Here is a 22445-nt window from a genome sequence, read left to right as displayed (position 1 = left end):
GTTATTGATAGGATTTCATGATACAACGTTCCAACACCAAACCCTCCACCAGAGTACCTGCATCCCCCTCCACCACTGAAATAATTTCTTGGCTAGCAATTTAGGTCAATGTTCGTGCATGTGTTTCACACACACACACACACACACACACACACACACACACACACACACACACTCTGTCCCCAGCAGCAAATAAATAAGCACTCTTTGTTTACTATGGGTTTGTTAATTTCACATAATAAAATTTATTATGATTTATAGGATATTTTCCTATTTTTCCCATTAATGTAACATTTAATCATATGAACTCTATTTGTATATCTCTACATAAATATCACCTTTTTTTTTCTTATTTTGAAATAGACAATATGCAAAGTATCCTATGCTTCCTTGGCGGATGTTGATAAAGCAGTGGCAGCAGCCAAGGATGCTTTTGAAAATGGTGAATGGGGACGAATGAATGCAAGAGAAAGAGGAAGACTGATGTACAGGTAACTATTTCTAAAAGCACATATACCACCAAAAGAAGAAAAAAGTAGTAAATAAAATAAAAAGAGAGAGAGAGAGAGAAGAGAGAGAGAGGGAGAGAGAGAGAGATCATGGGAGACGGCATTGGTGGTGTTGCTCTCATATTTGTCAGAGACAAGGAAGATCATTCTTAATTCATCCTAGCCTGATGCCTAGGTTGGTGGCCCAGAGATTTTTCATACTTGCTTGGTCACTCTCACTGTCCTCCCGTTGTTCATCGATTTGCTCGAGCGGGCCCAGTAACGTCACCATTGTGACACTTGTTACTGTGTTTGGCATATCGAATATATCACGGGGAGCTTGCCACGCTTTGTCATGTGGGCGAGATACTCTCAGTAGCTTGCTGGGCTCTCCGAGAGGGGCAGAGGAATCGAATTCAGGTCAGACTTGCTTGGTACACATTAAAAATAAACAAAAAAACCCAAACACAACACAACAACCCCCCGCCCCAATCTGGGATCAGAGAGATAGTGCAGTGGGCATGATGCTTACTTACACACAGTCAACCTGGGTTTAATCCTGGTACCGCATATGGTGCCCTGAGCAATACCAGGAGTGATCCTGGAGCTGAACCAGGAGTAAGACCTGAGTGCCACCAGGTGTGACCCACCCCACAACAAGCAGATTTGAGTTACACGGTCTTATAGTCTCTGGAAAGTCCTACACACACTGCCCATAGGAACTGGGCACCAAACAGCAATTCTTGCAGTGTTTGCAATTCATTCCGTGGATTAGTCTTGCGCACTCCTTTCAGGGTTAGAATAGTTCTGTACCCACCAGAAATGCTCGTGTTTGCATAGATTTTCAACAGGAGTGGGTTGCATTCTGTCATCTCACCCTATATGTATGAAGCCCCTTTTCCACGTTTTCCTGCCACTGATGTATCCTTGGATGACTGATCATGCTCAGTACCACACATCTCTGAGATGGGTAGGTAGCCAAGTGATGTACGTGCAGCTGTCGCATATGGAAAATCCCGGAGAAGGACCAGCATTGTTGATGGACTTTCTGGTGCAATTCTGAGTAAGATACCAAGCTTAACTTCTCGTTGTAAAGACTTCACAGAAGCTTCATATCTCCTGCAAGATCTCTCCCTTTGCCTCAAGCAGGGGGAGCAAACCTAGGTCAGTCCTAGGTAACCTCTGGGAAAAATATAGCTCACTGTGCAATTATTCTACAACTTTCACTCATCAAAATCATGCCCACCAGGGACATCACAGTTTGCAGCTACTATGACAATCCATAACAGTGGCTACCTAGTGATCAGGACCTCAGACCCCAGGTATTTGAGAAGAGAGCGAGAAAGATAGGGGAGGTGGAAGTGTTATGACATTAAAAAAAAAAAAGAGGGGAGGAACTGGAGCAATAGTACAGAGGGTAGGGCATTCACCTTGCAAGTGGCCGACAAGGATTCAATCCCCAGCGTTTCATATGGTCCCCCCAGCACCACCAAGAGTAATTCCTGAGTGCAGAGACAGGAGTAACCCCTGAGCATCCCTAGGTGTGACCCCAAAAGCTGAAACAACAAAAAAAATGTAGCACTGTAAAACTACAGCACTGTCCTCCCGTTCTTCATCAAATTGCTCAAGCGGGCACCAATAACATCTCCATTGTGAGACTTGTTACTGTTTTTGGCATATCGAATAAAAAGTAAAGTAAAATAAAAACTACAAAAGAGGGGAAACAAAGACGGCTTCCTATTCCCCTTGGGGACCTCCACTTCCTGCTCTTGTGGGGACATCTTTGTTACTTTCTTTTTCTTAAACACTTTATCCCTGCTGGGTATTCACTTCGCCTGTCTCTTCTACCTATTTTAAATAAAAGCCTGATTTTCTATTTTGTGTTTTCCATAACATCTCTTTTGGGGAGACACGAGAATCAGGATCGGGGGTGGGGTAGAGGCTGTGCATATTGGGGCTTCACCTCGTCACTCTTTAACACACTGATGAGGTAAATGACCAGTGATAACACTCTCTATTTTTCCTTTGTTATCCTTGTAACAAAACACTGGTGAAATATTTTTTTATTTTTTCTTTTCTTTTTTTATATAGGAGTATTTCTATTTATTCAGCCATTGATTAGGCTGAAATCATTTTTTTTAATGCTGGTGGACTGCATCTCCATGAGGACAGGGACCCGTGCGTTATGTTCACCTCTGAAAGCTCAGCTCCTAGGATGATGGTGCCCGATTTGCAAAAGGGGCCCATCTATGTTTGCTGAATGAATTTCTCTCCCTGTTCTTTCAGACTTGCAGACCTACTGGAAGAGAACCAAGAAGAGTTGGCAACCATTGAAGCCCTTGATTCAGGCGCTGTCTATACTCTGGCTCTGAAGACTCACATTGGAATGTCTGTGCAAACTTTCAGATACTTTGCGGGCTGGTGTGACAAAATTCAGGTAGGTGCAAATATTATTCATCTCCACCTAGATCATTCCAACAGAAAAAAGCGAGTCTTTATTTTTGTAAAAATGTTCTTTTTTAAATTTTATTAATTGGTAAAGATACTGTATCAGAGACATTTTGTAGCTTTTTCTCATCTGATTCTTCTAGCAATGACCAGAGAGAGATAGATAACTATTATCCCTTATTCCAGGTAAAGAGACAGAAGCTTGGGACATGAGGGAGTTGTCAGGATCACAAAGTAGGTCAAGTGAACTATGAAGATAGAATTTGAACACCAGACACTCAGAATTGAAAGTTTAATGATTCTCTTTGTTATCATAGCTCCAGAAGTTTTCTGATATTCTCATATCTATATCAGCTAATTTGGTGTCAGGGGAAAACTGCAAACTCAAATTCCTACAGAGACCAGGGAGCAAACACAGAAAAAGTGAAACTAAGATTGGTTATAAGGAAAAATGATTTTTTTCTTTCTTTTTCTTTTTTTTTTTCTTCTGTTGTTTTTGGGCCCACCCAGTGATACTCAGGGGTTACTCCTGGTTCAGTACTCAGGATTTACTCCTGGTGGTACTCAGGGGACCATACAGGATTCTGGGGATTGAACCCAGGTCAGCTGCATGCAAGGCAAGTGCCCTAACCACTGTACTATCTCCTTAGCCAAAATTATACTATTTAAATCTGGGCGTGTTGCTGTCACTACCACTAAAAACATATTGCTGTCACTACCATCATAGGGACTGGAGCTATAGTACAGCAGGAAGGGCACTTGTCTTGCTTGCAACCAACATGGGCTCGATTCCCGGCATCCCATATGGTTTCCTGACCACCACCAGGAGTAATTCCTGAGTGCAGAGCCAGGGGTAACCCCTGAGCACTACCAGGTGTGGCCCTAATATTAAGAAAATAATGAAATATTAAAAAATAAAATAGGGTCAAAGAGACCTGACCCAGTTCTACCAGCTGGCGTTAATAAAGTTATTTGCAACCTGAGCTTTACTTTCCTCATCTCCAACATGGCCTTATTAGTGAAAATTTGTAGTGAAGATTAGAAGCAAGTGTTTATATATCAATCTATGCAAACAAATATTCTTGGACTTACACATAAATGTAGTGTTCATTATGATTCAGCCATATAGACATGCATATGGAAATATTTTGTAATGGTGGCTCAAGTCCATTCTTTTCCCCCAATTATGAGATATGAATGAACTTTAAACCTTTCACTTTAATTTGTTTGATTGCTTCAAATTCACTTGGTGCCCAAACTTAACCTGAACCAACATGAACCTAATTATAATCTTTATGCTGTGAAGAAAGACCATTCCTAAGTTTCACAGGAAATATTGTTATGTTTGGTTATGAAAGGCTTTCTGGACCTTATATCATAAATAAAATATATAATATAAAGAAATATATTTATATAAATATAATATAGATTATATAAAATTAATTTATATGAATATAATATATAATAAAAAAAAGTTCTACTGAGTAGTTGTTTGTTTCTCTCTTGGCCTCAAGAAGTTGAAAGACAGCTGGCAGAGGCAGTGAGAGACATGGCTTCTCTAAGTGTGCTAAACCAGCCTCACAACCTCCAGCCTCAAAATCCTCTCCTGGCTAGGCTGGAGCCAGAGTATAGTGGAACTGGGTTCGATCCCCAGCATCCTCTATGTTCCTATGTCCTGCAGCACCGCCAGGAGTGATTCCTGAGTGCAGAACCATGAGTAACCTCTGCTGAGCACTGCCGGATGTGGCCCCCAAAACAAAACAAGACACAAACTGCCTGGTGTCCTCATGAACCCACAGTGCCAGCTACTTAGCAACATTCTGAGCAGGAAGAACAAAGCAGGAATGGGGAGAAAGGTAGAAGAGCATGGTCAGAGCTGTGTTGGCCTACTTTATTTGTTTACATTGGTTTGGGGAACACACCTGGCAGTGCACAGAGCTTACTCCTGGCTCTGCAGTCAGGGATACCTCCTGGTGGGACCCAGGAGATCATATGGGATGCCAGGGATGGAACCTGGCTTGGTTGTGTACAAAGCAAGCAACCTACCCTCTATGCTATCTGGGTACAGCCTACTTTATTGTTTATTTATGTTTGGCAATGCTGGGCATTGAATCCAGGGCTCCCCACATGCAAGGCAAGTGCTCTTCTACTGAATCACAAACTCAGTGCCAGCATCAACCTACTTTGCAGAGCATTCCTTTAGCATGGAGAGACAGCCCAATGGACTAAGCTCAGACTTTGCATTCAGGAGGCATGGGTTTCATCCCCAAGACTGCGTGCTCCCTGAGCACTGCCAGAAGTGATCCTGCGCACAGAGCCAGGAGTAGAAGTAGCTCCCAAGAATCGCCAGGTGTGACCTAAAACTAAGTGCATTAATAAATAGCACTTCTTTTCTAGTGCCTCGTGCTAAAATCATATATAGACTATGTGCTAGGAAAAAATATTTTATCTGGACAAACTGCTGTAAGCATAATTAGGGATTTTGTTACCATAGACAAGAGGCAGAAATGGATCATGGCAAAGCCGTAACATTCTCTGCCAAGCAAGAAAATGGGACTGGATATATATATATATATATATATATATATATATATATATATATATCCAATTGGCAAGCTACCCAATTGGTATTCGAAATGCCAAACACAGTAACAAGTCTCACAATGTTACTGGGCCCGCTTGAGCAAATCAATGAACAATGGGAGGACAGTGACAGGGACAGTGACCTAAATAAGTTCAGGACTTATTTCTGGCTGTGTGCTCAGGAATCACTCCTATATGTCGTGCCAGGATCAAATTTGAGTCAGCCTATACAGACTAAGTGCCTTAACTAATCTCTCTGATCCTGGGTGTGTGTGTTTCTTAGCTTTACATATCAGCTAAGTCTAAAAGAGAGAGGCATATTTTAAAAAAAATAACTCTTTGTGATTGAATTAATTGATTTGGGGGAGAACCAAACCCAGCAATCCTCAGGGATTACTCCTGGCTCTGTGCTCAGGAATTACGTCTGGCAGTGCTCAAGGGACCAAATGGGACGTGGGAGATGAAACCAGGGTTGGCCATGTTCAAGGCCACATGCCCTACATGCTGTTCTTATCACTCCAGTCCCTGAATTGATTAACTTAAATTAGTGAAAAGAGAGCCGAATAGATAGTTCAGTGGACTAAATTTTGGAGATAGGAGGCACTTTCTAGAGCAGTCTCTGAGCTGGGAATAGTCCCAATGCACTGCCAGGTGCAGTCTCCAAACCTGCCCCCCGACTGAAAGTAAATCAGTACATTAGTGTCAACATGGATGGCTGTTCTTTTTTTTTTAATCACCGTGAGACACAGTTACAAAGCTTTCATATTTGAGTTTCAATCATACAATGATCAAATACCCATCCCTATACCAGTGCACATTCTCCACCACCAATGTCCCCAGTATGCCCTCCCCCTCTTTTCAACCTTCCCCCTGCCTCTAGGGCAGACAATTTCCTCCATATTCTCTCTTTGCTTTGGGGCATTATGGTTTGCAATATAGATACTGAGAGGCTATCACGTTTGGGTTTTTTTTTTATCACGCCCGGCGATACACAGGGGTTACTCCTGGCTCATGAACTTAGGAATTACTCCTGGCTGTGCTTGGGGGACCATATGAGATGGTGGGAATCGATCCCAGGTCGGTCATGTGCAAGGCAAACGCCCTACTTGCTGTGCTATCGCTCCAGCCCCCAGAGGCTATCACGTTTGATCCTTTATCTACTTTCAGCACACATCTCCCATCCCAAACGATCCCTCCAAACATCATTGTCTTAGTGATGCCTTCTCTATCCCAGCTGCCTTCTCCCTTAGCTCATGAGACAGGCTTCCAAACATGGAGCAATCTTCCTGGCCCTTGTGTCTACTGTCCTTGGGTGTTAGTCTTATATTATGATATTTTACATTCCACAAATGAGTGCAGCCCTTCTACATCTGCCCCTCTCTTTCTGACTCATTTCACTTAGCATGATATTCTCCATGACCAACAGATGGCTGTTCTTTATCCTTTAGGGTTCTACAATTCCAATCAACCAGGCCCGACCAAACCGCAACCTCACCTTCACTAAGAAGGAACCTCTTGGGTAAGACCATCCGTCCTTCCAGAAGGCTTCTGCAAGTAGGTAAGTGGAGATCAGTAAGGATGCGTCTCTCCACTTGTGCAGCGTCTGTGCCATCATCATCCCCTGGAACTACCCACTCATGATGCTGGCCTGGAAGAGCGCCGCGTGCTTGGCTGCGGGCAACACCTTGGTGCTCAAACCAGCACAGGTAAGATGCAAGAGGCCACCGGCACGCACCTCTTTTCTTAAAAACAAGAAAGACACTGACCAAGGACATGTCTTGAAAGCAAACATGGGCGCACACACAATGCGGCTCTCTCTTCCCGACTCACAGGCATCTTCTGATTGGGAAGCAGGCTGACACACTAGCGACCCAATGCTGCCGAAGGACCACTGGTCACTGAAACCTCTGCAGCAGTGGGACAGACGCACTGTAGCACTGTAACACTGTCCTCCTGTTGTTCATCGATTTGCTCGAGCAGGCCCAGTAACGTCTCCATTGTGAGACTTGTTGTTACTGTTTTCGCAGGCTTTGCTGCGTGGGTGATACATTCCCCGTAGCTTGTTGGGCTCTCTGAGAGGGGCGAAGGAGTTGAACTTGGATCAGCTGCGTACAAGGCAAACGCCCTACCTGCTGTGCTATCTTTCAGCCCGGAACAGACACACATAGTGGGAAAAGGGGCCCAGGTGTCTTAAACTGGGCAGAAAATGACAGAAACAAGAGAGCACAGCATTTACATTTGAGCAATCAGGGAGAAGGGGCTATAAGAAGGATTCTTTTTGTTGTTGTTGTTTTAACTGAATCACCATAAGCCACAGTTACAAAACTTTTATGTTAGAGTTTCAGTCATACAATGATTTAACACCAATCCCTCCACCAGTGCACATTTTCCACCATAAATGTTCCCAGTATTCCTCCCTGCCCTGTTCCCTGCACCCCACCCCACCCCCCCGCCCCATCCCTCCCCCTGCCTCTATGGCAGACAATTTCCTTCTTACTCTCTCTACTTTTGGAAATTATGGTTTGCAATACAGATACTGAGAGGCCATCATGTTTGGTCCTTTGTCTACTTTCAGCACGCATCTCCCATCCCGAATGATCCCTCCAACCATCATTGACTTAGTGATCCCTTCTCCAATCCCAGCTGCCTTATAAGAAGGATTTTTTATAGCTATGCCATTTCTGTCGTTTTGTCATAAGTCTGAAAAAATGTCAAAAAGGAAGTCAATGAAACGCCATTGTTCTAAGAGTAGAACTGGGAATTAGCTTAACGATCAGTCTGTGGAAGGTAATTATCTTCTGCTCAGGTCACGCCCCTGACGGCTTTGAAGTTTGCAGAGCTGTCTGTGAAAGCCGGCTTCCCCAAGGGGGTCATCAATATCATCCCAGGCTCAGGTAAGGCATCAAATAACCCCCTCACTGGACCTCAGGAGTGGGACAGGAAGCCAAGTCACTGATTTCCCCCCAGGAGGCCTGTCTGGAATTTTAACTGTATTGAAACCAAACACAGTTTGCCCAACGGGGTGTGGAGAGATCTATTTACTCTGTGCTAAAATTTACCAGCAGGAATAAAGTGTTAGGGGAGATAGGGTGGAGGGTGGTGGTGAAATTGTTATAAATCTACACATAAGTGGCCAGTTTTTTTCCCAAATCTTACACTTGGAGGTGAAGTGATAGCATAGCGGGTAGGGCGTTTGCCTTGCACGAGGCCACCCGGGGCTTGATTCCCAGCATCCCATATGGTTCCCCTGAGCAACGCCAGGACTAATTCCTGAGTGCAGAACCAGGAGTAATTTCTGAGCATCAAAAATCAAAAAAAAAAAAAAGCCAAAATCTTACACTTAGCCTTTGGGTGTAGGGGACAGGCTGGTGGGAGGGGGTTTATGGGGGAGTGTTCACAACTGTTTGGGTGATAAGAGTTAGATCTTTGATAATAGTCACTGTCACTGTCCATTATAGTCACTGTCACTGTCCTCCTGTTGTTCATCCATTTGCTCGAGCAGGCCCAGTAATGTCTCCATTGTGAGACTTGTTACTGTGTTTGGCGTATCGAATACATCAGGGGGAGCTTGCCAGGCTTTGCCCAGCGGGTGAGATACTCTCGGTAGCTTTCTCAGAAGCTTGCCAGGCTCTCCAAGAGGGGCAGAGGAATCAAACTCGGGTTGGCCAGGTCGGCCACATGCAAGGCAAACACCCTATCCGCTGTGCTATCGCACCACCCCTGATAATACAGAAAATGTCGAACTCAAATTTAACTATTGCTTAGAAATCTGGGACTACTTCAGAGACAGCCTCAACAGAAGCTGAGCTCTAGGTAAGGTCTCCCTCACTGCCACTTCCTACAGGGGGTGTAGCTGGCCAGCGCCTGTCAGAGCATCCAGATATCCGCAAACTTGGCTTCACAGGATCCACCCCTGTCGGCAAACAGATCATGAAGAGGTATTGGTTTTTATTTACTTACTTGATTAATTTTGTTCCAGGTCTCTAGCATTTTTATTTAATTTCAGTATTATTATTTTTGAATCACCGTGAGATACAGCGTTACAAAGCTGTTCACGATAGAGGTATTGGTTTTAATACACCAATCTTCTATTCCCTCTCTTATCCAGGTTTTTGGGGCTTTTCGGGTGCTTATGGAGGAGGAAAAGCACATTGAATTTAGAAGAGAAATCAATGTCCCTTCACAATAGCTTTAAAACGTTTGGATGTAATAAAATATTTTTCTAAGTATTAGTCAATAACTGGAAGAATACAGAAGCTCTACACCATACTGGTGACTATGATGATCCCACACAAAACATTGGAAAATCCCTATAGTTTAGATAATAGAATTACAATAGTGGTATAGTTTATGGTTTTCATGGTCAAATTTTCAGCACCCAACAATGACTGAAGCCCTGTACCCTGTTCGTGTGTCACCTTAAATCAAATCTTCACTCCTTGATCCTTCTGCCACTGCTTAGTGATCAGTTTTGTAACCAAAGACCAGGAGTTTCTCATTGTTCTATACTGTCTATTACCTGTTTTGTCTCTGTATGCCACAGAGGCATGAGCTCATCTGGTCTTTGTCTTTCTCCCTCTTACTTTGCTAAGCCTCCAGTTACACCAAATTGCAGCAAATGGCATGATCTCATCTTTACTTAGAGTTGCATAAGTACAAGGTGTTAGGACGCAGATCGTGATCTCCCTTTAACGATAAAGAGACTCCAGAGACTGCAAACTGAAAGCAGGGTTTATTGCAAGACTGGCTAGCCAGGATCGAGCCGCCTATGCAGACACGTGGGTCCGGCAGGATGGGCAAGACCCCGAGCTTCTTCAAAGGAGATCTTATATAGGCCTTCCTCGGCCGTTACAGCAGAGCCTGCGCATTTCATAGCCAATAGATTTGTAACAACCCACACTTTCCTGACCAATACATTTGAAAGCACATCACTCCTTTGCCTATAGTTTAAAGATCAGCATTTGCGTCAGTGCTTAGGAACATCCTGGTTTTTAGGGCAGTCCTGGGTCTTGTGAGAGACATCTGGTTATCTGGTCTGACCCCTACCCTTCTCGTGACTTGCGACTTGGGGCACCAAGTATCTGAATTCCTTGCTCAGGAGCAGAAAAACCAGTTATTTTGCAATGCGGGTTCCTGTTAAGCTAAGCTAAATTAATTCTGGTGGTCCATTTTGGGCCTGTCCCTCACAAAGGGAAAGAAAATATTTTCTCTGCTAAAACAAAATATTTTCTCTACTAAATTTTTTCCTGGAATGTGTGATCATGTTCGTGGTTACGTTTTAAATAGCATTGAAAAATGTTTAAAATGGTCAGTGGAAAGAAAAATAGGGCCTAATGTTGGCTAAATTGAGTGATCCCAATGATGTTAAAGTAAAAGCTATGATAGGACGTAGATCGCAAATAAATATATCAAAATCCTAAAAACAATGGGCATTGAGCCATGGAATGGAATTTTATGTTCTGTTTTCTTCCCTTTTGCATTTGGGGTTGCTTTCCACCAAAATATTAGTGATAATACTTTTGTAAGAAAGGAAAAATAAATGATGCACTTCCAAAAAAAAGATTATTTCCCCTTCCCTACCTGGTCCTCCCCCGACCCCATCCCATTACCCCCAGGATTGATTAATCTGGTCAGCAGTTAAGTTTCTTTTTTTAACCAGTATACTTATAACCAAAAGAAAGTTACCTTTTCTATGAGGCTTTCTAAGCATCTGAATTGATAAACACAAATTTTTAGTATGGAAATGTGCTGACCCTTATTGAAGTGACCCTGTCCCCCGCCAACACCAGAATGACACCCTCCCACCGTGCACTTCCCATGCATAGTTCATCATGACCCCTGCTCCCCTACTGCTCTTTAAGTTTCTTCCTGCTTGGAGACTCAGTTATGTTTTCCATGCTAGAGGTAATTCATTCTTTTAATACGCAAGAGAAAGAGACACTAACTGCTCAATTCCTGTTCATCTTTCTCTAGCTGTGCTGTGAGCAACTTGAAGAAAGTTTCCCTTGAACTGGGTGGCAAATCCCCACTTATAATATTTCACGACTGTGAGCTTGACAAGGCCGTGCGAATGGTAAGCCTGGGTCAAACCCAGTGAGTAGGGGTCTGATCCTAAACCTGCCTCACGTTACTCAGCACAGATCTTCAAGTGATATTTGGCTTTGTCAAGTCATAACTAGAAATCACCCTATTTTTTTTGAAGTACCTAGATTTACATTACTGTTAATCATACTGCATGCTATTCATACAAACGTCATTCCAATACCAAACCTTTCAGAGAGTGTTTTATTTCCTCCACAAGTGTTCCAAGGGCCCTTCCTACGTAAGCTCAATTCTATAGACAAAATCCCTAATTCTGATGGCTTTGAAACCATTCACTCAACGCTTAGATGGGAGAATACTGAGAGCACTTAATTTTTAAAATAACAACTTTACTGTCTTTGTCGCATTAAGGTGTTTTTTAAAATTGGAAGGCATTTCTGACTTATACAGACTTATGTGGGAAGTGTTAAAGCAGAGATTGGTGGACAAGAATTACATTTAAATACATGGCATGATCTGCAATATTAGAATAATCTGTATTTTCTTATAGCGCACTATTTGCCATCAGTCTAGGTGCTTACTATTACATATATTTTTCCCCCAAAGTGCTCACGGACCCAAAGGGAACAGGAAAAAAAAATCTTTTGAAACAGGCTAGATGAGGGATTGAGGGTATAGCTCTGTGGTATAGCACATGTCCCTTGTGTCTTGAGGGATCGATCCCAGGGATGGTTCTGTAGCTAACACAAAAGGGAATAAGAACGCTAAATCAAAACTGAGTTTTGTTCGGGGATCCATCCAGAGGAGCTCAATTGACTACTCCTCACTCAGTGCTCAGGGCAGCATAGAGTGCCAGGATTCAAATTCGGGGTTCCTGTGTATTGAAATACCTAGATTTATAATACTGCAACCCAGGTATTCCAGTCCTTTGAGCTGTCTTCCCAGGCCTGGAAATAATTCTAAGCATTTTTCATTGCCCTCTAGGCCTATCCCTTCTTGAGACTGGAGGTAAGAGGCTTGCCTTGCACATGGCCTACCTGGGTTCAGTCCCCGGAACCCTGTAGGATCTCGAGTCCTGCCAGGAATGATCCCTCAGCACAGAGCCAGGAGTAAGCCCTGAGCAGCTGAGCGCTGGTTTTGGGGTATGGCCCTCAAACTAAAAACAAAAGCTATCTCTTCTTCAATGATTTTCTCTGTTTTCTGCCTCCTTTCAATAGTACCTGATCCTCAGTGTATGTGATTATTATTATTATTACTATTATTATTATTTGACAGTTGTGACTTTCCAAGTAATGTTAACGAGAGGGTTTTTCGCCCCCGCATTTGCTGCTGAAGGGCATGGGAGCAGTGTTTTTCAACAAAGGAGAGAACTGTATTGCTGCAGGACGGTTATTTGTGGAAGAATCCATCCATGATGAATTTGTGACTAGAGTGGTAAGGCATCTTCAGATTAGTTCAGTGAATTGCAGAAATATTGATTTTTCCTCGGAAGTGCTTCTGGCCTGAACAAATTTTTAGGTGTGACAATTGCACTGTGTTTGCGTGTGGATGTGTGTGTGTGTGTGTGTGTGTGTGTGTGTTGTGGCTCTGGGCATCACAGAATACAGGTTGACACAGGTTGACTGGACTCACTGAGCCAGGAGTATGCTCAGTGCATGTGGGACGTGGAGAATTTGAACTCATGGCCAGATGCTTTTGAGATTGCAAGGTGAGCACTGTAAGCCACTGCGCTATTCCTCCAAGCTATGGCCACACTTTTTTTTTTTTATTAAATCACTGTGAGATACAGTCACAAAACTTTCATGTTTGAGTTTCAGTCATACAATGATCAAGCACCCATCCCTCACCAGTGCACGTCTTCCACCACCAGTGTCCCCAGTATACACCCCCTGACTTCCCACCCCTCCCCCTGCCTCCATGGCAGACAATTTCTCTCATACCCTTTCTCTCTACTTTTGGGCATTATGGTTTGCAATACAGATATGAGAGGCCACCACGTTTGGTCCTTTGGTCCTTTATTCCCATCCCGAGTGATCCCTCCAACCATCATTGACTTAGTGATCTGTTCTCTATTCCAGCTGCCTTCTCCCCCAGCTCATGAAGCAGGTTTCCAATTATGGAACAATATTCCTGGGCCTGTCTCTATTGTCCTTGGGTGTCAGTCACATATTATGATATTTTATATTCCACAAATGAACGCGGTCCTTCTATGTCTGTCCCTCTCTTTCTAATCATTTCACTTACCATGATACTCTCCATGACCACTCACTTAAAAGCAAACTTCATGACTTCATCTTTCCTAACAGCTGCATAGTATTCCATTGTGTAGATGTACCCAATTTTCTTTAACCAGTCGTCTGTTCTCAAGCACTCGGGTTGTTTCCAGGTTCTGGCTGTTGTGAACAGTGAACGTACAGGTGCAGATGTCATTTCTACTGTGCTCTTTTGCACCCTCAGGATATAGTCCCAGAATTTATGACAGCACATTTAATAACAACATAGTCTTATCTTTTAGAATTATTTTTTGACACTCTCACAGATTAAATTATATGACATTGGAATTGCTTCAAAATAGCCCAAGAAGAAGTAAGTGGGCGTGTGTGGGGGGAGATAACTTGGTCATGGGTTGGTCATTGTTGAAACTCCGTAATGGGTACACAAAGTTTATTATATGATTAATAAGTTTATATTTTAATTTTGTATATATTTTATATTATATGTTATGATTATATATGTTTATATTTTCTATCAAATTTTTATGTGTTTATTGGTTTTAACAGTGAAAAATACAGATCCATATTTAAAAAACTGAGAGTATATATTCAGAAGCCATCATAACTGTATCTTATTATACATTTATATTATTTTTGCCACTTGGGGGAGATATACTCCTAGACTTTTGGAAGTTGCAAAATTGACACCATTAGATCCTTAAAAATCTTCAAAAGCTAATCTGACAGTATGTTATTTCCTCTGCTAACAGACAAATAGATAAAGGTAGGTAAGATGGATTGATGATAAATCCCACAGACTGAACAGAACTCTATAATGGGACTAAAGAAATATTCAGGCTAATTCAGTGGCTACAAGAAACTGCAAACAATTCTATTTTAATAGGGTGGAGGGGTGTTTGGGTCACACCTAGCAGGGTTTAAATACTAATCTAGACTCTATGCTCAGGGTCACTTACGGCAAGTACTTGGGGACCAAGCAGTATTGGAGATCAAATTTGGGCCTCCCACATGTCAAGCTGGCACTCAGCCCCACTGACTCTCTCCCCAGCCCCAAACTATTCTCTTTTATAACATTATGATGGTAATAGTAATAATGAGTTTGCTTACATTGGCAAAACCAGGGATCAGCTTTTTCTTTTTATTTATTCCTCCCCTTACCCCCTCCCCCCACACTTTACTTGAACACCGTGGTTGGCAAAGTGGTCCATGATGATTAGTTCCAGGCATTCAGTATCCCCACACCGATCCCACCACCACTGTCCCCTTCCCTCCGCCATTATCTCCATCTTCCTAACCACTCCTCAAGCCTGCCTCCATAGCAGGTCACACTGATTTATTTTATGTTGCTTGTTACCACTAAATGGCTAATGCGATAATCAAAAAACATTCCCATACAAGAAAATTTGTTAAAGTTGTTGTATCTCAACATGGGAACAACATTCAGTCCTTGTCTGGAGGGTTCACTAAGTTGTTGTTGCAATTAAGCCTTCTGTGCTAATGTTTTTGTTAGTGGAGATTGATTGGCTTCTACATCACATCCCATCTAATCTGGTTTGCTACTAACTGGGATGTCACTGTTGTAGAGTTTGGAGATGTCACTCCAGAAAATCCAAAATATTCAACTGGGCAGTTCATATGACGGTGGCTTTGGGGTGCGGGAGGGGCTGCTGGGCTTTGTTTAAGTGAGAGCTACCCCTCCCAAGATTGCCCCAGAGGTCTCAGCCAGAAATGGATATCCAATAAATTTTTATGGCCAGTTGATCTCTTTTGAGATTTATTTATGGGTCTCTGGGAAAAGGGTAGATAAGCTTCCATGGTGGTGGCAGTGGGACACGGGCCACAGCTTTTTATTTTTAAATCATTTGCCGACTTTGCTTCATCCCCAAGAAACAAAGCCCTCATGACAGTAGAAATAAGGAAGTCACAGAGAGGTTTTTGGGTGGGGGCTAGGGGTTTCTGTGTTTCTCCTAAACACCCCTTAAATTCAATGCTGTGTCTCAGTAACATACAAGCTACATGGAATTTCACAACTTCGATTTGTAAAATTGTTACAAGCTACATGTCACGGAATTTCACAACACCTTGTGGCCGTATCAAATGCCAAGCCCAGGAATGTCAGGGATGCACCATGTTGGTCCAGCAGGTGATTTGTATTCCTTCATGTCTTCTATGGCTATTTATTAAGCACTTGCTAAGGGATGATTGCAATACTCAAATTCCAGTTTGTGGCATTATCGGACCAAGGCTGTGACCATTCTTTCTAAAATTGAACCTAACATTAGGAAACACAGAAATAGATTAAGGTAACCAAGGACCAAAAAAATCATAATAATTTTATATATCAAAGCCATAAACATTAACACTATGGTGACCATGAAGAAGAGGAAGGAGGAGGAGGAGGAGGAGGAGGAGGAGGAATAGGAGGAGGAGGAGGAAGAGGAGGAGGAGGAGGAGGAGGAAGAAAGAAGAGGAAAAGAAGGAAAAAAAAGAAAGAGAAAGACTAAATGGTAATGCCATGTCAGGGTCAGAGATGAACATTAGTGGCTTCGAGGACCTGCCTTGCGAGCACATGGTCTTGAGTTCTAATCCTTAGTGTCCCATAGATGCCAAATAATCATGAAGCTGCTGAGGATCCCTGGTGCTTCCCCACATAAAGGGCATATCCCCCAGCAAACACTGCAACTGTAAAAGATGTGTGAATGGTAGGGCTAGCACATGTGACCCCTGATAAGCATACATATGAGCACCACAGCGCCCCCTCAAGCCCAACTATTAATGTGTGTGCCTCACAATGCTGTTTCCACGAGCTAGTGGGCAAATACCACAACTAAGTGCAAACCTTGGGAGATCATGGCTGAGTGTGAGAGCACCCGCAAGCAGTGCAGTTAAAAACAAACGCGAGCGCAGCAACAGTTAGGCGACGGGATCAACCTCGGCATCCAACAGCAGGGGAATGGAATATGAAGATGCGATACATATGCACAATGGAAGACTATGCGGCTGCAAGGAACGATGACCTCATGCAATTGGCTGCAACCTGGATGGGAGGGAAGGAGAAGTTTAGTGAAGTTTAATGAAGTAAGCCGGAGAGGGGCAAATACAGTTGATCTCACTGATTTCTGACATATAGAATAACAGGATGAGGGAATGCAAAATATCAAGGCGTGGTTGTGGAGATTGGTGTTGGAATATTATATGCCTTAAAGTCAGCATAAAATTTTGGCATATTCGGGGCTGGAGTGATAGCACAGCATGTAGGGCGTTTGCCTTGCATGCGGCCGACCCGGATTCGATTCCCACCATCCCATATGGTCCCCTGAGCACCGCCAGGAGTAATTCCTGAGTGCATGGGCCAGGAGTAACCCCTGTGCATTGCTGGGTGTGACCCAAAAAGCAAAATAAATAAAAACTCTAACTTAAAAAAATTTTGCATATTAGCACAAAATGTGAATAACTTTGTAAATCATGGTACCTTAAGAAAAAAAATAACTGAAATAGAAAAAAAAAACTGTGCATGTCCCAGGCATGTTTGTGACATGTTACAGCAATGATGCAGGGTAGGGAGAGGGGATGATTTAAAAGCAAACATATCTACAGTGGGTAGGGCATTTGCCTTGTATGTGGCTGACCCGGGTTTGAGTCCCAGCATCCCATATGGTCCCCCGACCATCGCCAGGAGTAACCACTGTGCATCGCCGGGTATGACCCAAAAAGAAAAAAAGCAAACTTATCTGGGGCCAGAGCAATAGTCCAGTGGGTAGGGTGCTTGCCTTGTGGGTGGGCATCCTAGGTTTGATCCCCAGCACCACATGTGATCCTCCAAGCCAGGCGGATGACTCCCCCACCAAGAGTCATCTCTGGGCACAGAGCCAGGAGTAAGCCCTGAGCAGAGCCAGGTATGGCCCCAAGCCAAAAAAATAGATAAAAATAGGAACAGATATCAGTGATGAAGAGTATGAAGTTAAAAAAGTGTTTCTCATCTGAATATTCTAGCAGTTACTCTGGTGTGACTGTGCCATGAAAATTTCACAAGGACTCCCTGACACAGTTGGAGAGAGAAAACAGGTCGCATGTGGCTGTGTCAGAAATTATTTAGCCTTGAAGAGTATGCTGTATTGAGATAAATTATAAATAAACATAAATTATAAATAAGCATATGTTGTAATAATGAAAATTCCAGAACATTAGCTTTGCTTTATTTTTTAACTGTGTGAGCATTCAAGATAAGTTTAATAACTGAATTAATGCATGTTCTGTCAAACTCAGTGGTTCAAAAGGGGCTTCCAGAGCTAGAGAGGTAATACAGAGGTTAAGACATTTGCTTTGCACCCAGTGGACCCTGGTTTGATCCCCAGCACTGCTCAGGCCCCCTGAACCCTGCCGGGTATGATCCCTGAGCATTCCCAAGCATGGCCCCCAAACAAACAAAAATAGTAATGGAAATGTTCAGAACAGCAACTATAATAACTGGAGCTTTTAAAACAGGAAAATGCTACAGAGATTAGCAGTTGTGTGTCCCTGGGCAAGTCACCTGGCCTCAGCACCTTCATCTGTAGGGGAGAAATAATAAATTTGGTGTCAGCCTAGCCTGAAGAATAAATGATAATATAGCCTTGAACATAATGGCTTTCCCCACCTGGTCCATAGGCATGAAAGTGTTGAAAATCCCTGCTTTGGGACTGGAGAGAGTATTGTGGGTAAGGCGCTTGACTTGCATGCGGCCAACTGGGGTTCCATCCTTGGTACCGTGAGCACCACCAGGCGTGATCCCTGAATACAGAGCCAGGAATGAGCCCTGGATGCAGTCAGGAGCCAGGAATGATCCCTGAATGTAGAGGCAGGACTAGTCCCTGCATGCAGAGAGCCAGGAGTAAGCCCTGAATGCAAGCCAGGAATAAACTCTGCATGCAGAACAAGAAGTGAACCCTCCATGCAGAACCAGGGGAGTGAGACTTACATGCAGAGCCAGGAGTGAGCCCTGAATGCAGAGCCAGGAGTGAGCCCTATACACTGCTGGGTGTGTCCCAAAAGCAAAAAGGAAAAGAAAAAAAGAAAAGAAAGCAAGAAAATCACGGCATGTAGAGCTTCGTACAGTCACTGCCTGTGTCACCAGCTCTGTTGTGTGTGTTCATTGTTGCTAACAGCCCATTGTATTTTGTGAACTGGGTGATATGCAGGTGGAAGAAATTAAAAAGATGAAAATTGGTGATCCGCTTGACAGATCCACTGATCACGGACCCCAGAATCACAAGGCCCACCTGGAAAAGCTTCTGCACTACTGTGAGGCTGGAGTGAAGGAAGGTGCCACTTTGGTGTACGGAGGAAGGCAGGTCCGGAGGCCAGGTAGGTGCATCAGCACGGGAGGTACCCAGGGCATCCGGCCCCTGGGTTGTAGGGATGCCACCATTTCCACTGCAGAATCAGTGGTGACATCCATGTTATGAATAGAAAAGAATTGATCTGTAGGTCCTCCAGCCGCTGAGCAATAGCTGCCTCTTGGGCGTGATGGTCTTTGATTGCCTTTTTCATCTCTATGAAGGGGATGGGATGGACGTGTCCTTCTCACAGGGCTGGGAGATCAAAGGTGGGCGGTAAATCAGGGTGGAGGTTGACTATGCCCTGCAGGCACAGGGGATGTTGACTGTGGCACTGTGAGGCTCTCTCTGGGCCAACGGAGAGATCAGCTTCCATTTCTAGAGCAGGGCCTGGGACTGAGACAGGTGGATATCCCTGTGGCCTGGGAACCAGAGACACACAACTGCCAAAGCTCATTTTTTCACCCTTGGAGGAGTATCGTGCCCCAACACTGTACAAGTGCTGGAGCGATAGCACAGTGGGCAGGGCGTTTGCCTTGCAGGCAGCTGACCCTGGTTCGATTCCTCCGCCCTTCTCAGAAAGCCTGGCAAGCTACCGAGAGTATCCCACCTGCACAGCAAAGCCTGGCAAGTTTCTTATGACATGTTCAATATGCCAAAAACAGTAACAACAAGTCTCACAATGGAGATGTTACTGGTGCCCACTCGAGCAAATTGATGAACAACGGGAGGACAGTGGCTAGAACACTTGAATTTCTGGGTCATCAGATTTCTCATAAAGGAATTCTTCCCTTCTATTTCCCCGAGCCCCCAGAATCTCTGCTAACCAGTCAAAGAACAATTATAGGATTTTTTAAGAAGTCATCATTTGGGGAGCTGGGGAGATAATACAGCAGGTGCTTGCCTTGCACGGGGCCAACCAAGATTCATTCCCCAGCACACACAGAGTCCCTGTCAGGAGGGATCCTTGAGGGCAGAGCCCTGAGCACCGCTGAGTGTGTGGCCCCCAAACAAAACAAAACAAATTCATCGTTTTATACTCCCAAAAGGATTGGAGTAATTGACTCAAACAAAGACTATCAAGAAGGTGAAAGTTACTTGGTGCAGGATGAAAGGGGTCCCTTGGTATCTGCTAGGCACCACCCCCATGCCTGCAGGCCAGCCATGAAAGCATCCAGCTTTACAATGGAGAGGTCAGCTTGTTATTCTCTGGCTAGTCAATCCTAGCATCTGTGGGATTTGGGGGTGGGGTGGGTAGCACATCCAGTAATGCTTGGTGCTTATTCCTGGCTCTGCACTCAGAGATCACTCCCAGTGGGCTTGGGAGATCATACAGAGTGCTGGGGATGGAACCTGGGTGGGCCACATGGAAGGCCTATGCAGCACTTTCTGCTGTACTATCTTCCTGACCCCCTAGCAGTTGTGGAAAGCAGGGAAGCTGGATCTGATGCATCCATAGGAGATTTGGGTCAGCACCCACCAGTCCCTCTGGGATGTTCTTACCAAAAATGTTTGCGCTCAATCTACTCATGGCTTTCAGTCACATTTTGCCATCTGAGAAAATGCTGGAGAAATACAGGATATGAAATATCATGAAATAACATCCCAGGAAGTAAAAAGTAAAGTAAAGGCCCTCCCGTTGATCATCGATTTGCTCGAGCGAGTGGGCCCAGTAACGTCTCCATTGGAGACTTTGTTGTTACTGTGTTTGGCATATCGAATACATCACTAGTAGCTTGCCAGGCTCTGCTGTGCGGGCGAGATACTCTCGGTAGCTTGCCGGGCTCTCCGAGAGGGGCAGAGGAATCGAACTTGGGTCGGCCATGTTGGCTGCGTGCAAGGCAAACGCCCTACCGCTGTGCTATCGCTCCAGATGACATCCATGTTATGAATAGAAAAGAATTGATCTCTAGATCCTCCAGCCACTTAGCAGTGGCTGCCAATTTAAGCCTGATGGTCCTTGATTGCCCTTTTCATCTCTATGAAGGGGATGGGCTGGACGTGTCCTTCTCATAGGGCTGGGAGATCAAAGGTGGACGGTAAATCAGGGTGGAGGTTGACCATGCCCTGCAGGCACAAGGGATGTTGACTGGTGCTGTGAGGCTCTCTCTGGGCCAGCGGAGAGACTGACTTCCATTTCTAGAGCAGGAGCCTGGGACTGAGACAGGTGGATATCCCAGTGGCCTGGGAACCAGAGACACACAACTGCCAAAGCTCATTTTTTCACCCTTGGAGGAGTATCGTGCCCCAACGCTGTACAAGTGCTAGAGGGATAGCACAGCGGTAGGGAGTTTGCCTTGCATGCAGCCAACATCCCAGGAAAGCGATGGCAAATAGAAAGTGCAGGGAGATATTTAATATTTAAACCAGGGGATGATCAAAGGGCTGGAGTGCGTGCATGCAGGCTGGGTTCTCTCTCATGGTCTCCTGAGCTCTGCTGGGAGAGACCCCCAAGCACTGAGCCAGGAGTAGCCTCTGAGCACCACTGGGTGTGGCCTCAAGAAAAATCATAATAAAACGTTTTTAATAAGATAAAATGTTAAGCTATTCTTACAGGATGACTTGCTCTCTGTGTTTATTTATTTATTTATTGAATTTGGGGGCCACACCCAGTTCTGTGCTCAGGGGTTGCTCCTGACAGTGCTCAAGTACCATTGGAACCCCGAAAAGAATCAGGATTGAGGGCCTGCAAGGCAAGTCTTTTAAGTCCTATATTATCCCTCCAGTTCCTGACTCAAGAAAAAGTGGAGGGGGTGGAGGGTGTCACACCTGGTGGTGCTCAGGGCTTACTTCTGGTTCTGCATTCAGGGACCACTCCTGCAGTGTTCAGGGGACCCTATGTGGTAGAGGGGATTGAACCTGGTTGGACATGTGCAAGGCAAATGCCCTGCCAGCTGTACTAGCACTCTGGTTCCTGACTCAGTATGTTTAATAAGTTAATGGGGTGAAAATGAAGAGGCATCGGTAAGGACAAATGTGCCAATTAATAGACGCTAAAGACCCAATTATCAGAACTGGGGGGATATGATGCTTTGTATATGGGAGTCCTAGTTTTGGCTTTCCAAGCACCATCAGGGATGCTCCCAATAACAATAATAATAATTTATTTGAATTTAGAATCAAGTCAATTAATTATTAAGAGATACTTTCAGATAGTTTGAAACAGATGATAAATATTGACTCACTTTATTGTGCAACCTGTAACTAAACAATGTGATTTTTTTTAAAAACCAAATGTTTCCATTTAGTTTAAAAATACTAAAAGTTAAAAAAAACTAATACCAACTATGAATATGGAATTAGCATCAGTTTTGTTAGGTGTGATGTGCTATGTG

General features: G+C 44.0%; 1 protein-coding gene across 1 annotated transcript in view; it reads left to right on the top strand.

Annotated features, from left to right (window-relative positions):
* Window positions 1–22445, top strand: part of ALDH1L2 (aldehyde dehydrogenase 1 family member L2) — a 53821-nt gene that overhangs the window by 24054 nt on the left and 7322 nt on the right. The window contains exons 12-20 of the mRNA XM_056116927.1: window positions 364–491; window positions 2775–2925; window positions 6968–7038; window positions 7120–7225; window positions 8326–8413; window positions 9364–9457; window positions 11493–11592; window positions 12897–12995; window positions 18973–19138. Of these exons, the coding sequence (XP_055972902.1) occupies window positions 364–491; window positions 2775–2925; window positions 6968–7038; window positions 7120–7225; window positions 8326–8413; window positions 9364–9457; window positions 11493–11592; window positions 12897–12995; window positions 18973–19138 (1003 nt within the window). The remainder of the gene's footprint in view (window positions 1–363; window positions 492–2774; window positions 2926–6967; window positions 7039–7119; window positions 7226–8325; window positions 8414–9363; window positions 9458–11492; window positions 11593–12896; window positions 12996–18972; window positions 19139–22445) is intronic.

This window comes from Sorex fumeus, unplaced genomic scaffold (genome assembly GCF_029834395.1).
Source record: "Sorex fumeus unplaced genomic scaffold, SorFum_2.1 ptg000003l, whole genome shotgun sequence".
NCBI classification, from domain to species: domain Eukaryota; kingdom Metazoa; phylum Chordata; class Mammalia; order Eulipotyphla; family Soricidae; genus Sorex; species Sorex fumeus.
Note: the sequence above shows the minus strand (reverse complement) of the source record. Positions and strands in the feature narration are given on the sequence as shown.